General features: G+C 29.2%; 1 protein-coding gene across 1 annotated transcript in view; it reads right to left on the bottom strand.

The window, feature by feature from the left end:
- LOC103575322 (serine-rich adhesin for platelets) overlaps positions 1-15694 on the bottom strand; it is a 155226-nt gene that overhangs the window by 9755 nt on the left and 129777 nt on the right. The window contains exon 8 of the mRNA XM_053739157.1: positions 3057-3560. Within this exon, the coding sequence (XP_053595132.1) occupies positions 3057-3560 (504 nt within the window). The remainder of the gene's footprint in view (positions 1-3056; positions 3561-15694) is intronic.

A 15694-nucleotide genomic window follows, 5' to 3' on the forward strand; every position in this document is an offset into this window, starting at 1 on the left:
GATCAAAGCCAAAAGGAATCATTTTTTGATTGAAGGCTGATATTTCTGCAAAAAATCGTCCTACGAGGTTAAAAATAGCTAAATTGAAGCTGAATAAATTTGCTAAACGATCTATGCATTGGTTTAGTTGATAATATTTTTCTACGGTCCGTAGGCTCTTCGGAAAAAAAAAACAAAATTTAGAAATTTTTTGTCTCGCGGTATTTCGTATGTTTGTGCAATAACTGGATTTCTTAAAAAATTTTGATAAAAATGATCCGAAACTAGAGGTTTCAAGCTATAAAATGCTTTTTTAAAATCTCGATATTATTATATTTCTCAAAGTTACAGCCTTCCAAAAACCACTAAACGATTTATAAATTTTTTCTGCTCCTTCAATTTTTTGCGTCAGTGTATATAATTATAATTGTTTTTTAAATTCAATCCCATATATCAGGCTTGATCAGACATGATGAGGCATGGTCATGTATGATCAGGCCTGAAGTTCTTAACGCTTCAGATATGACCTTGTCTGTTCATGCTTAGTCAGACATGGCCATGCATGATGATCAGGCCTGAAGTATTAAACGCTGCAGGCATGATCATGCATGAACAGGCATGATCATATCTGACATTAGACATGAACAGAGATGATCAGACATGATCAGGCCCGAATGTATCTAACGCTTCAGACATAATCATGTCTAATTTCAGGCCTGATCATACATGAACAGGCGTGGTCATGTCTAAACATTTTTTCCCAGGAATCTTTAATATATTTTGTCTGATGATATTATGTCCGCGGATATTTTGTCAGGGATATTTTCTCCGGGGATCAAAATGCGCGTTACCGTTCCGGAGTAATCCTAAGAAAAGTATCGAAAAAGAAATTTACCAAATTTTTGCTCGTCTTAAAAATTCTTCGAGCTTCGATCAATTTTTTTCGATAATTATGATTGATTATTGATTTCTCCAGAACCGTGCATAATAAAAAAACTTTAAGAACCGATTAGAAAACTAGACACTTGAAGCTATAGGTTGACTTTTTGTTTATGTTGTAAGGTAAAAGACCCAGTTATTGACCCTGGGGCAGTTTCTGACCTTTTCTACTTTTTTCTTACTTAATCTGCCACTTAAAAAACTATAATTTAAAAGAAATCAATTTTTTCTTAATTTTTTGTAATTTATTCTGAGCCTAATTAATAGTAATTTAAAAAATTTGGAAAATCCAAAAGTGCACGACTCGTAATCCTCATTTATTATAAAATAATAAAATTAAAACATGAAAAACAATAATAAAGAAATGGCGGAAAGCACGAGTAAATTTAAAATATATACAATTTTCTTTCATTAAAATTTGTTGTTTTTTTTTTTTTAATTATATTAGTATTTTTTTTTATAATTATAAGAAAATTTAATTAAAATGTCTCGATTAATAACAAAAAAAAAATATATGTAAATAAAAAACAAAATAAAAAAAAAGAATTGAATTGAAAAAATTCAGGCTTACCAATTAGCAATTACCATTACTCTTCAATTATCTGAATTTTTCATGGTAATTTTTTCAATAACATAGTTAAAATTGAAGATTTTTTGCAATCAACAATTTACTTTTACAGAAATAATGATAATTTTGCGCTTAAAGTAAAAAAATCAAAAATGAACTATAAGTTTATCTTTAACTTTGAATAACTTTTAAAGCAGTAAATTTATCGAAAAATTATAAGAGACCTTTTTTGTAGAGTGTTCAATTTCCTACAAAAATATGTATCTCTGATATCTGTAGATTAACTAGCTTAGGAGAAAAAAAATTAAATGTAAAACGCGCCGAAACCCCATGTTATTTAAACGGGAAATGTAATGTCTTTGGGGCGAGGTTTAATATGAATATTAAGGGCTTATATGGGTCTGATAATTTTTTTTAGGCCATAAACGAAAAATGTAGGGGGCGTCGTTAAAAAAAAATCAGTTTGGTAAATAACGGACACCCTAATATATATATATATATATATATATATATATATATATATATATATATATATATATATATATATATATATATATATATATATATATATATATATATATATATATATATATATATATATATATATATATATATATATATATATATATATGAAATGATAATTTAATGAGTTAATAAAACTTTTTATAAATTAAAAACATATTATTTTAAGTTTAATTATTATTATTTGAATCAATAATTTATTGAAATAATTATGTTTTTAATTAACAGCTATTTCTATTAAATATACATTTATTTAAGTACTAAAACGGCGGGCTGGAATGAATGCAAATTGAAATAAACTTCATATTCACTCCCGATTTTTCACAGTGTACTGATTACATCTTTTATTAATTATATCAGAATTCGAAGTATGATAATTACATGACTCTTAAGTATTCGAAGTTATTAACTGGATTTAGAAAAGTAGTGTAATAGTATTTTCTGGTTCGATTTCGCTTCGTTGAAGTGACAATCAGTGCATTAAGTTCAGTGACTGATACGGTTTGAAATTATTAAGGAGAAAGCTCTTCAAGCGGAAATCTGAGAACTTTAGAAAGTTGGCCATTAAAAATGTTTTTCAAAATTATTAGAGATTATTATTGGTCCAATAAATAATATAAAATGATTAATTCCAGTGAGGTTTTAAAAAAATAAGTAGTAGTAAATTTAAATGACACATCAATTAACGTAATAACAGAACTTTATGCTTAAATTTTCGTTTTGAATTTCTTGTTCAATAGAATGTCTCATTAAAAATTAATGAAATGCGAATGATAGTAGTAAAGAACTAAATAAAATCTTATTGAATTGCTTTTCAAGTAATAGTACAGGAAAAAAAATTTCAAGATTCAAGTATTAGTAGATTTAAAAAAAAAAAAAATAAAGAGTTTTTGAAAAGAATCATAATGTAAATAGATATTGAAGAAATAATTATTAACAGTTGTATTGATTATACAAATTTTACCTTTTTTAAATAGTGAAATTATTAAATAGATTTGAAAAAATATAGTATACTGATAAAATTGAATAATAAAATTTTAGAACTTACTCATATTCCTTGAAGATGAAAATTCATTTTTTATAGTATTCTTCATAGCTAGATCATCGTCGGAATTTTTATCGCAAAAAAGTTCTCTTGAAACATTTGCAAGCGTACAAATGTTACTTGCATCATCGACAGCATCAACGTTACTCTCAGGACCAAGATCTTCAATGTTTTGATCCTCATAAGCCACAGTTCCATTTTCTTGATGAACAGTTGGCGACTTTTCACATATAAATGATGCATTGAAAGCAGATTCATTTTTATTATATGGTTGTTGATTCATAAGCTCAGTGTTAACATCATTTTGAGAATTAGCCTCTGACATGAACCGATTGTTTGTTTCCATGTTGTTTGAACGAACATCCGCGAGTAGAAAATGAGTATAAAAAGGTCTCGATACAATTTGATGTGGTGGCGTTAGAAACACAACAATTATGGTAATATTATCCGAAGATCCTTGGCTTTTCGAATAGTCTCCCAAATATTGGCTCACTGCCTCGAGGTTAACTATAAAGAAAAGCGTTTAATACGATTAATTTTTCATAAATATTCCTTCAAAATAACGATTATAATATAGTCATATATGGAATCGTTAAAAAAGTATATATGTTCTATACGGCCGTATTTACTCATTACTCACTTTTTTTTTTTTAACTAAAATTGAATTTTTATAATTAAAAAAAAAAAAAGAGCATTAAAGTCAAATTAAATTTTAGATAAAATATCGTTTTTTGGAATAAAAATTTTTTAAATTATTAACGATCCCTGATTGAGAAAAATGATTTGAAACGATTCAAAACAATTTGAATAGATTAATAGATAGGTATACACTTAGCATGGATTAAGTCATTTTTCTTAACCAGAGATGAAAAATGATATTGTTAAATAAAGATTCTCAGTAAACACATTGACGTAAATTTGACGTCAGAGTGATTTTACGCTATATCATAATTTCCGTAAGATATAAGTCATGAATGAGTCAGGTGTGACTCATTATTTCCCACTTTTTTACGTAAGATTATGATGTAAAACTAGTAAATGTAATGTCTGTGTGACATTCCATGACGTCAGTATGACATGTGGGTGATGTCAAAATCATCAATCCGGAAAAAATATTTAAAAAAAAAAAAAAAAAAAAAGTTAAATACCGAATTTTTGATTTGATTATTACCGCGCGAACAAATTACAAATTCAGAAACACGAATTGATAGCAGTAAATGATGAAAAAATCCTTGGCGTCTGCTGGGTTCGAACACGGCTCCTCTTGGCTGGTAGTCCTGAGCGTTGATCACTGGTCCACATCACGAGACTTCAGGTCTCGTGCTTGATTGATGTACTTAGAGTAAAATGCCAGTAAAGACAGAGTTAATAAGTTTTCGTGATGGATTTTTACAAAATTTAAAAAAACTCCATGAACTTATATGAAATTTTATAAAAACAATATTTGTCGGCCTCGATGATAAAATAAAAAATTATATGAAAATTTATTAAGTTTCTTCAAATTTTTTAATTTTCTGTTGTGATATGAAATTTAAAAAATCTTGTATAAAATTTTGCGAAACATTAAATAATTTCACAAAATTTTATGAAATTCAATCGATTAAAAAATTGCAATACTACACTTTACAATCTTAATATTAAAAAAATTCAAACTGTCGTCACATTTTCTTTTTCATCCTCAATGATATTTTCGGTTTATCATCTAAAAAAATAAAGTTACTTTTTTTATGCTCACGTTATTTATTTACACATTTTTGAAAATTCATTCTATGATTGTTTTATTTTAATAAATAGATGATAAAAATACTATGACTCAGAAATAACATCAGCATTGCATAAAATACTGACTTGTCACTGATTCAGGCCTGATCAGACATGAAAAATGACTATGCCTGACCAGGCCTGATCAGGCATGTTCAGGTCTGATCAGGTATGTTCATGTCTGTTCATGCCCACCCAGGAAAAAAAATTATATATAAAAAATGGCCCTATATAATTATATATAATTATGTATAACTATATTATATTATATATAATTATTGCTATAAAAATAAAAAAAAAATAAAAAATTCGGGCGTGTGCAGGATTTGAGCCGTAGACCTTGCGCTCGAAAGTTTAACACGCTACCCACTGACCTAAGAGATTTAGTTGAAAAGTAAGTTTCGTATGAACTTTAGGTAATAAAAATCTTATATGTGATAGATTCTTGGTCAAAAAAATTTTATATCTGTGAGCAGACATGGACAGCCATGAACATACATGAACAGCTATGAACAGACATAAACAGGCATGATCATACATGAACAGGCATGATCAGGTCTGATCATTTTTTCCCGGGTACGTACAACCGTGACTTTGCTACTGACATAAAAGTATGATTTTAAAATTACGTCATTATGTGATGTAAATTTGATGTCAAGCGTATGTAATACATAAGTCATAACTGTGACGTCATACAAGAGTAATGCTTACATCAATATGGTGTCAAGTTTTTACATCGTATTAAAGTCATGTAGAACGTCAGATTGACATAAAATTTACGTAAGATGCCGTGACATTTTTATGACCTACGTATGACGTCAAAACAAGGTCATGTGTTCACTGGGATTAAGATTGAAAAATAAAATATTTAGTCTTTTTCGGTTGATAAAATTTTTTTTCTACTATATTTTTACAAACGAGAGCTTCGAAGAATAATAATATTAATTTTTAAGAGTAAAAAAAAAATTTTATTTAACATGCGTGCTATTCATGTTTTACTATGCCTAAAATCCGAACCCTAAATGGCTGTTTACCGACTAGTGACAAATTATTTGTCAAAACGCAATGAAGATGCCTACAATCTCGGCTATTGTAACGTAATAAAAATACACGTAACTATTTTTTGAGTTCTAACGAAATATTGGGCGATTAGAACTCCCTGTTGTTACCCATTGAGTAGCCAAGATTGTGATGCCGAATGTTTTTAACGTGGAGTTAAAACTATGACTTATTGAATTTGAATTTCCATTCAATTAAATCTACAACTCAATAATTTTCTCATATTCTTAATATTAGAAGTTTTTTTATCACCATGTCGTTAAATAACTATTTAGTCGTCGCTTTTTAGGCAATTAATAAAACGTAAATAGCGCACATGAGTTAAATAAATTATGGGCGCAACATGTAATTTGCCAGAAGACGCTCGCTCTTCTCACACACTTTGCCTGGAAGTGCAATACGAATTCGCTTCAGTTAATTGACTTATTGTCATTGTTTTATTTAATACGTGATGGTGATTTATAAAAACAAAGATAATCACTTATGTGTCAGGTAAATATATATTGATTTATTTACATTATTCAGTTTTTATGTTACATAATAGCCTTATAATAATAGGATTCATTATAATTATCTAACATACCCTATAGAATCATCATATTGTTTGAAAGTTTATCATTTGGTACTCTTCTGTACATTATTGCTTCTAATTTTTTTTTTATTTAAGATAACAGACTTAGTACCTGGTCAGAGAACTGGTACCCGATCACTCCAAGTATTTGTATATCTATATTTAGTAAAATTTAATAAATATAGATATACGAATACATCAGTGATCAGGCACTTGTTCCCCGACCGGGTACTGGGTCTCTTACCTTCTATTACAAAGAGTATTATGTGAAAAATGACAAAAAAAAAAATTTTTATTAAAACAGTTTAAATTTTTTTCAAAAATAGGATGTTTGCAAAAACAGAACATAATCTGTCGTATTTTCAACCCTGATTAAGAAAAATGATTTGCTCCATGTTGAATGTGTATTAGTATATTAGCCAATTCAAATTGTTTTAAATCATTTCAAATTATTTTGAATCATTCAAAATCATTTTTCTTAATCAGGGAAGTTAAATTTCAGTACAACGATGGAAAAGTGAGGGCCCAATTACCTATAGGAACAGCAAATATCATGATTCTAGTTAAAGGACGTTCCCACCGAAATCACTTTTCTTACAATCTTCCTGAAATTTCGAATACACATACTTTTAAGTATCCTTTATGCGTAGAAATTTTACAAAATAGCTCTTGCGGTACTAAATTTGTAATTATTGACTATTTAAATTTGCACATTTAACATGGGAACCCTACCCGATCAGTGTTGTAGCATACGATTTCATGAATAAAAATATAAATTTTCTTACGATTGTTTTAAAAATCTGAAAATCATTAATTAAAGATATAACGAATATGTTTCTGTAAAAATAAGAAAATCAAGCAGTATTTTTTTTGTTGTAAAAAAAGCTAAAAGTTAGCTACTCTTAACAGTTTTCGAATTTTCTGTCGTTGCTTGAATCGTGACAGATAGCGACTTGGCAACGTTACACCAGGCGGAAAGTTTAAAATCCGGAATTTCACCTCAACTAGTTTTCATTATATTAATAGTACCTAACATAGAGAGAATCGTCTTTAAAGTTGGGCACGACTGCCCGGCGGGAACGTCCTTACAAGGTATTAATACATACTCTTCGGATGCACAGGTATATATTATGTAATTAGATTTTTTTATGTAATTTTATAATTTTGATTTCTGCTCGAAATAAAAGATTACTTCATTGTCTCAAAATACTGTTTTTCGTTATTTTTATCATCATGACCATTATTATTATTATTTTTTATTTATTTATTTTTAACTTCCCGCTAATAAAATTGCAAATTTTCAAAAATTCGGAAAGTTATTGGTTTTGGTCCGATTTTCGAAAATCGAATTTCCAAGAGATCTTGAGGTTCTAAGAAGCTATTCTGACTAATTTCAAGATGATGTCCGAGTGTATGTATGTATGCATGTACGTACGCATGTAAATACCTATAACTTTTGAACGGATGAACGATTTTGATCGTCAAGGTGTCATTCGACGGAGCTTGTCAATATCTAAAAGCTGAAAAAAATTGAGTTTGATCAGCAGGGCTTGTTCAGAGATATTCCAAAAATAAACTTTTTTCAAAAATGTTTTTTTTTAAATAACTTGAAATGTGCTCGATGGATTGATTCCAAACCAACTGGGCTCTGAAGCTTCATAAGCCGCGTCGAATACCACCTCAACCATCAAAATCTGTTCATTCGTTCAAAAGAAATCGTTGTCGAAAAAATTAAAAGAATTTTTTTTTTTTAGTATTTTCGAAATTTCTCAAAACCGACTTCATAAATCAATTTATAAATCTGATCAGCTGTAGAACTCAATAAAACGCGTCGATTGCCACCTTGACCGTCTCAATCGGTTCACTCGTTCGAGAGATATCGTTGAAGAAAAATGGTAAAAAACGTTTTTTTTTTTTCGAAAACACAGGCATTACAATTGTATACTCAAGCTCGAAGAGCTCGAAAATGTATTCACAATTTTTCGAGCTCAAGGAACTCGAAATCGGCGGGAAGATTTAGGGCTGGCCTGCAGGGTCAACTGACAGACTGATTTTTTAAATTTTTAACTTCCTGCTAAGAAAATCGACGATTTTCGAAAATTTCGGGAGGTAATTGTTTTCACCCCGATTTTCGAAAATCCATTTTTCATCAGATGTCGACGTTTTGAGATCCTAGGAAGCTATTCGGACTATTTTTAGAATGATGTCTGAGTGTGTGTGTGTGTATGCATGTATGTAAACTCTTTGTAACGTTTTAACTAATGAATCAATTTGCATAGTTGAGGTGGCAATCGAAAGAGCTTGTTGGCAATAAACTTTCCTGAGAATTTCAGATCATTTGATCAAGTAGACTCGAAAATATTTGCGAATTACGAAAAAAAAAGTTTTTTTTTTAGTTTTTTAGTGGTTTCTCAGAAACGACTTAAACGATCGACTCCAAAATCGAATCAGCTCTCGAATTTGATGAAACGCGTCGATTGCCGCCTTAGCCATCTCAATCGGTTGATTTGTTCAAGAGATATCGCAGGAGAAAGAAATAAAAAAAAACAGTTACTTGCGAATATCTTTCAAATTACTTGACCAAACAATTACGAAATCTGATCAGCTCTAGAACCCTGCGGGCCAGCCCCAAAACTTCCCGCATATTTCGAACTCCTTGAGCTCGAAAAATTGTTGTAGATCCATTTTCGAGCTCGAAAATACTTTTGTATCCTTTTGTTTTCGAAAAAGAAAACGTTTTTTTCTCAAACGATATCTCCCGAACAAATAAACCGATTAAGACGGTTAAGGTGGCAATCGACGCATTTTGTTGAGTTCTACAACTGACCAGCTTTTGAAATTGATTAATTGAGTCGTTTTTGAAAAATTTCGAGAATAGTAAAAAAAACTTTTTTTTTAATTTTTTCGACAACGGTTTCTCTTGAACGAATTAACCGATTTTGATGTTTGAGGTGGCATTCGACGCGGCTTATGAAGTTTCAGAGCCCAGTTGATTTTGGAATCAATCCATCGAGCACATAAAAAGTTATCCAAAAAAAAACATTTTTAAAAAAAAGTTTATTTTTTGAATATCTCTGAACGAGCCCTGCCGATCAAACTCAATTGTTTTCAGCTTTTAGATATTGACAAGCCGCGTCAAATGACACCTTGAAAATCAAAATCGGTTCATCCGTTCAAAAGTTACAGATATTTACATACATACATACGTACGTATGTACGTACATACATACATACATACACTCGGACATCATCTTGAAATTAGTCAGAATAGCTTCTTAGAACCTCAAGATCTCTTGGAAATTCGATTTTCGAAAATCGGACTGAAACCAATAACTTCCCGAATTTTTGAAAATTTGCAATTTTTTTGGCGGGAAGTTAAAAAGGGTTTCTCCAAATATCTTCGGAACAGCTAAACCGATTGATTTCGAATTTTAATCAGCTCTAGAATTCACTGAAACGCGCCGAGTACTACCTTAAACCTCAAAATCGGATAATTAGTTCAAAAGATATCGGCGTTGAAAAATTAAAAAATAACATTTTATGTTATTTTTTCTGGATAAATCATAAAATTATGAACTAAAATGTGTCCAAAATCATACCAACTCTTTCTCTTTATGGTTTCTTTCGATTATCATATAATGGCATCTAACTTGTTTTTTAGTTAAAATCATATTATCAACAAAAAATCGAAAAAACGCAGTTTTTAATATTTTTCTCGGATATTTCATATTTTATTGTTTCTGACATGAGTCAAAACTTATTTAGATCTTGATTTTGATCCCTGACATTGATTTCTGCCTCAATACACTTATTTTATTGAACATAATCGGAAGTTCAATTTTAAAAACCGCTTCTTCATTAATGATTTTCGATTCTTAAATTTTCAAACTTCAGCATTAAACGTAACTTGTTAGAGCTTGAAAAGATCATAAAAAAACAATTGCATGTGATAGCATTTTCGAGCTCCTTGAGGTCGAAAACAGCGGGAAGTTTTGAGGCTGGCCCGCAGGGCCAACCGACGCCCAGATTTTTTTTTATTTATTATTATTATTATTATTTTTTTTTTTTTTTCAGGAAGTACAATTTACAGATTTTCTATGATAATATTTAAGAAATAGTGTATGTTAAATCAATATTTTAAATGTGTGAATCAACTTTTTATTCTTTAACACTAATTAAATGTAACCTCAACATATTCATTGAGTTAAATTTAATATCACACCTTAACCTTTCTCCAAAGTTTTATAGTTTTCTGTCAGTGTGCTTTAATAATTATGATAAAAAATAATTTGATATAATAAAAAGTTACAAATAAATAATAGTGATTTTATTATTACATGCGTACAAATTTGATAGCGATTTCAGTACTTGTACGAATTGGAAATATTTAGCTATTGAAGACTTAAATTACTGTTCAGTTACATACATATCAATAAAAGCGGAGGCCAGTATATTTTAAAACGATGGATTTAGATGTTACTTATCTTAAATGTAAAAACCTTTTTATTTTATAAAATAATTATAGTTAATTTATGTTAGCAAGAGTCAAATAAAGGTATTTTAAAAAAATCTGATAAACCATTAAACTAAGTTATCAAGCTCTATTTTAATTTTATTTTATTAATAATCCTTATATAAAAAAGAAGAAAAACTGATTATTTTTAAATATTCAAGCAATCTTATCTATATCTATACATACATATGAATAATAACCTGAAAAATTTTATAATCTATACTTGACAAATTTTAATTATAGACCTCTACTGTCAAGAATAGTAACGAGACATATGAATGTAGTACCCGTTCATGTCAGAACAGAACTGAGTACTGTTTTGGATATTAATGACAATTATTTGGACAGTAACCAGCCATATGTTTCATGTACTGTGCACGACAGTACTGGTTACTGTTTAAAAAGTAATAGTTCGTGTTAAGCTTTTACTGTGCAGAACAGTAACCAGTACTATCTTGTTTTTTCCGTGCAGACGTGTGTTAAATAAACATTTAATTTTAGTCAAAATAATTAATTAATTGTGTTAATTTTTTGACCTAATACTTGTGTTATCATTTGAAACGTGGTAACTTGTTAAAACTAGATTAAAAAAATATAAATTAAACATACTTTTCAAGTTAAATTTAACACAATAAGTTTGTAGATCTTACACAAAAAACATTCTTAAATTTACAAGATTTTTAGAAAACAAAGTATTCATTTATTCAAAATTATAAAATTTTACATAAAATAATCGGTTATCACGACATTTGTTCCTTTGAACTCATTTATTTAACTTGGAAATACGACAGAGTATACTCTGTTTCCGCAAACATCCTATTTTTGAAAAAAATTGAACAATTTTAATAATAATTATCTTATTCATTTTTCACAAAATATTCTTTAAAATATAAATAAAAAAAAGTCACGAACAATAATTCACAGAAGAATACTAAATAATAAACTTTCAAGCAATATGATGATTCTATAAAGTAACGGGGCAGCTAGAATTTCGACTACTCAAATTGGTCGCGTCATTTTGGGGAGCCCCTCAGTTCACACACCACCCTTATCAACGCATATTCGCTACCCGGTTCACCGAGACTTTGAAAGAGGCCCACGGGTCAGTGTGCCAAACATCCTAGACGGGAGTTCAGGCGAGGTCACGTGGATGACCCCTCCTCGGATTTTATAGCTATATAAGGGCGAGCAATCAGCGATGAGCTCAGTTAATACGCAGTTAGCATACATTTAGCATCTAGCAATCAGTTGGGAGATGTAGTGAAGGGCTGAGGACGCCTAGCGAGGTCCTTACTCTACACTCTCTAGCTCACTAAGCACACATTGCTGTCTATCTTTTATACTAGTCAAGTCTAGTCAATTCGTTGTATTGTAAAGTCCGTTAATTTATTGCCAAGTCCGTTTATTTACTGAAAAAGTCTAGTCAGTTTATTTGTTGTAAAAGTCTAGTCAGTTGATTTCATTTTAATCTATGTAATAAAATCTGTGCCATAATATCGAGTCGTCGCCAATAGTCTTGCAAAAGGGTCAATCAAGTATGTTGCAATCTATGTCCAGAATGTCCTACGTAATTTGAAGATCATTGATGTAAGTCTACATGCAGTTAATTATAAGTTTGCCAAACGCGAAGTTATTTATATTTAGAATTTTGTTAAATTTTAATTTTTTAATTTTGTTGAAAATTATATATAAATCTCGGAATTTCATTTTGGCTTGTTGATAGAAATGATTAAGATAAATTATTTAAGTTGTTAAATTTTATTACAAGAAATAGTCATATCGTATAAAATAAATCCTTCAAACCGATTATGTTACTGATGAGATCAGACCCAGGATCTCCTACTTACGCATATTAATACAATAATTCTTTTGGTTTTCCCTTATAATCTAAATGTCCATATATTCAGTAAATCACGTTTTTAAATAATCAGAACATTAATAAAATCAATAAAATAGTATTATAATAAAGAGAATTACACTATAAAATAAATTCATTACACCATTCCCTCTATCCTGTAATCAGGCTGCGTACTCAGTCATACTAGGTATTTCAGAACCCAATTGCTCATAATCGAAGCAGCCGGATAAGGAGGATTGTTCGAACTTCCTGGTACGAGGAAGCCAGGGCAAACCTTTACAATAGGCTATATTGGATGATTATAATTAATTCAATTATTATAAGCCCTATTTAGAAAATATCATAGAATCTAATAGATTCTCACAAATTTCCATAGAGATTTTATAAGAATTAATGAGAAGTGATATAGTTAAGCATATGTCTTGGATAAGAATTGAATAATTTAAATAAATCAATATATATTTACCTTATCCAGTAGTGAAAATTTTTCTTATTCTAGAATTCACAGTTACGTATTAAATAATTCCAAACTATTCGATTAACAAGCAAATTTTTGTTGCACTTCTGGACAAAGCACGCGAGAAGAGTGAGCGTCCTCTGATAAACAACACAAAATTTTTGTTGACTTTATTCCTTCTATATGCTATGAGATTTGATTAACACAATGTTTGTGTTAGTATCTACACAAATTAAATCTTGTCTATAATATATTACATTTTTTTGTGTTAAGCTAATAAAAATAATATGTAATAAATCCTCGCCTCACACCATATAAATTCTCGGAATTTAGTTAACCGTTATTTTGGTTTAAATTTGAGTTAACACAAAAAATGTTTTGTATAGATTACTCATGAATTTATTAACACAAAAAACTTGTTAACTTCAGACAACACATTCAACTTTAGTTAAATTTACACTCGACGGTGTTAAATAAATGACACAAAATATTCAACCATTGAATTTTTATACACAAGGACACAAAATTTTCAACTGTGTCGATAGTAATTTTTATTATTAAATTTTCTCCGTGGATTCCCTGCTTAAAAAATCCGATAGATTCTCATAAAAAAATTTTTATGAGACTGTATCGGTAAAGTGTCCCATCGAAAAATGATAGTCCATATTAGAACCTATGAAAATATTTAAACCCGAGCATAATCCGATAGAAACTTACCAAATTCTTCAACTTATTTCTCATTCATTCTTATATAAAATTTATTGTACATGTTCACATTTTTATCGGGATGATTAGGAATGCGTCGTACTTATACATTTTGTAAAAGAATCAATTGGAAATATAGACGTCTTGTTTCTTCTTGTTGTAAAAGAATGAATGGAAAATAGTTTTATTTTTTCACGTGAATTCGTAAGCGACGTTCTTATGGGATTCTATGAGATAATAATTTACAATGCGTCAATTTCTTATAATATTCTATGGGTACAAGTTTATACCACTCTTACCGCTGTATAAGAATCAATGAAAAAATAGTTTTATTATTTTTACGTTAATTTGTAGGCGACATACTTATGGGGTTTTATGAGATAATAATAAAAAAATGAGAGAAATATCGTATATTTCTGTTTCTTAAGATAATTCAAACTTATTTGGAGTAATTTAAATTTTTAAATTATTTGCAGTTAAATTGAATAAGAAAACAAAATCATTTATTTCTTTGTTTAAAAAAATAATTTAATTACTAGTTGACAACTCATTTTAACCCACTGAGAGTTATGCAGTAGACTATGGCTATAAGTTACATCGGACGCTCTACTCACTCTCACGTCAATTTCATTTTTTCCTGTAAGTAAGAGTATAGACAGAAATATAACTTATAACCAGAGTCTACAGTATATTATTTTTCAACTTCGGTAAAGAAGAAATCTTTAATTATTTTCCAACATGTGATGGGACTCAAACTGACGACCCTTCGATTGAAGCTCTGAAAACAGTTCAAAGTCAAGTGCTTTAGCCCCCCTGATTAAACAAAACGATTTGTGACGATTAAAAACGATTAAAAATTAAATCATCATTAATCATCGTTAAACGTCATAATCGTCATGAATTTTTAGATTTAATCGTCCCAAATCATCAAAAGACGATTCATTATTTTAGGATTAAAAACGATTAATGACGATTAAAATTTCAAATCGTCATGAATCGTCTTTGATCTTCATTCGAAAAATATAATCGCTTTTAATCATCAATTGACGATTTATGACGATTTAAAACGATTAAAACAGTTTTACACTGATAGAAGGATTTGTTTAGGAGTAATAAATTGATTTATTAAATTATTCTCAACTGACTTTTTTGGATTTAACAAATATTTAGTAATTATTAACAATATTTATTATAATGAAATAAGTAACTTCTTTATTATTAAGAAATATTTTTAATGCTAACAAAGCCTTATTAACATAAAAGAAATATTTGTTAGCACCAAACAAGGCTTGTTAATATTTAATAAATATTTCTTAGACGAATTTGTCGGTAGAGGGCTACACACGAGCCTGTAGTGGTGTACAAGTATTAAAAAAGCTATATGTGTGTGTCGTTGCGACGTCATATTGTTTACTCCGTTCTAGCTTGCATTGTTGGTTAAACGTAACCTACAACTGAAGCTCTCATCTACTTAAATAATATTTATATCAGAAGTGTTTTGTAAATTGTCATCCATATTATAACTATGAAAATATGGAAGCCTTGTTAATTTTATTCAGTTCAATTTTAATCAAATATAAAACCATTAAAAACACATGTACTATCAAACGGATTTTATGTTATTTCTCAGCGTAGTTTAATATAAGAAATTTTAATTTGTTTATTCTAGTTATAGTGTTAATTACTATGAAATTGTATTTTGAAATTAAAAGAACAG

This window comes from Microplitis demolitor, chromosome 5 (genome assembly GCF_026212275.2).
Source record: "Microplitis demolitor isolate Queensland-Clemson2020A chromosome 5, iyMicDemo2.1a, whole genome shotgun sequence".
Lineage (NCBI taxonomy): Eukaryota > Metazoa > Arthropoda > Insecta > Hymenoptera > Braconidae > Microplitis > Microplitis demolitor.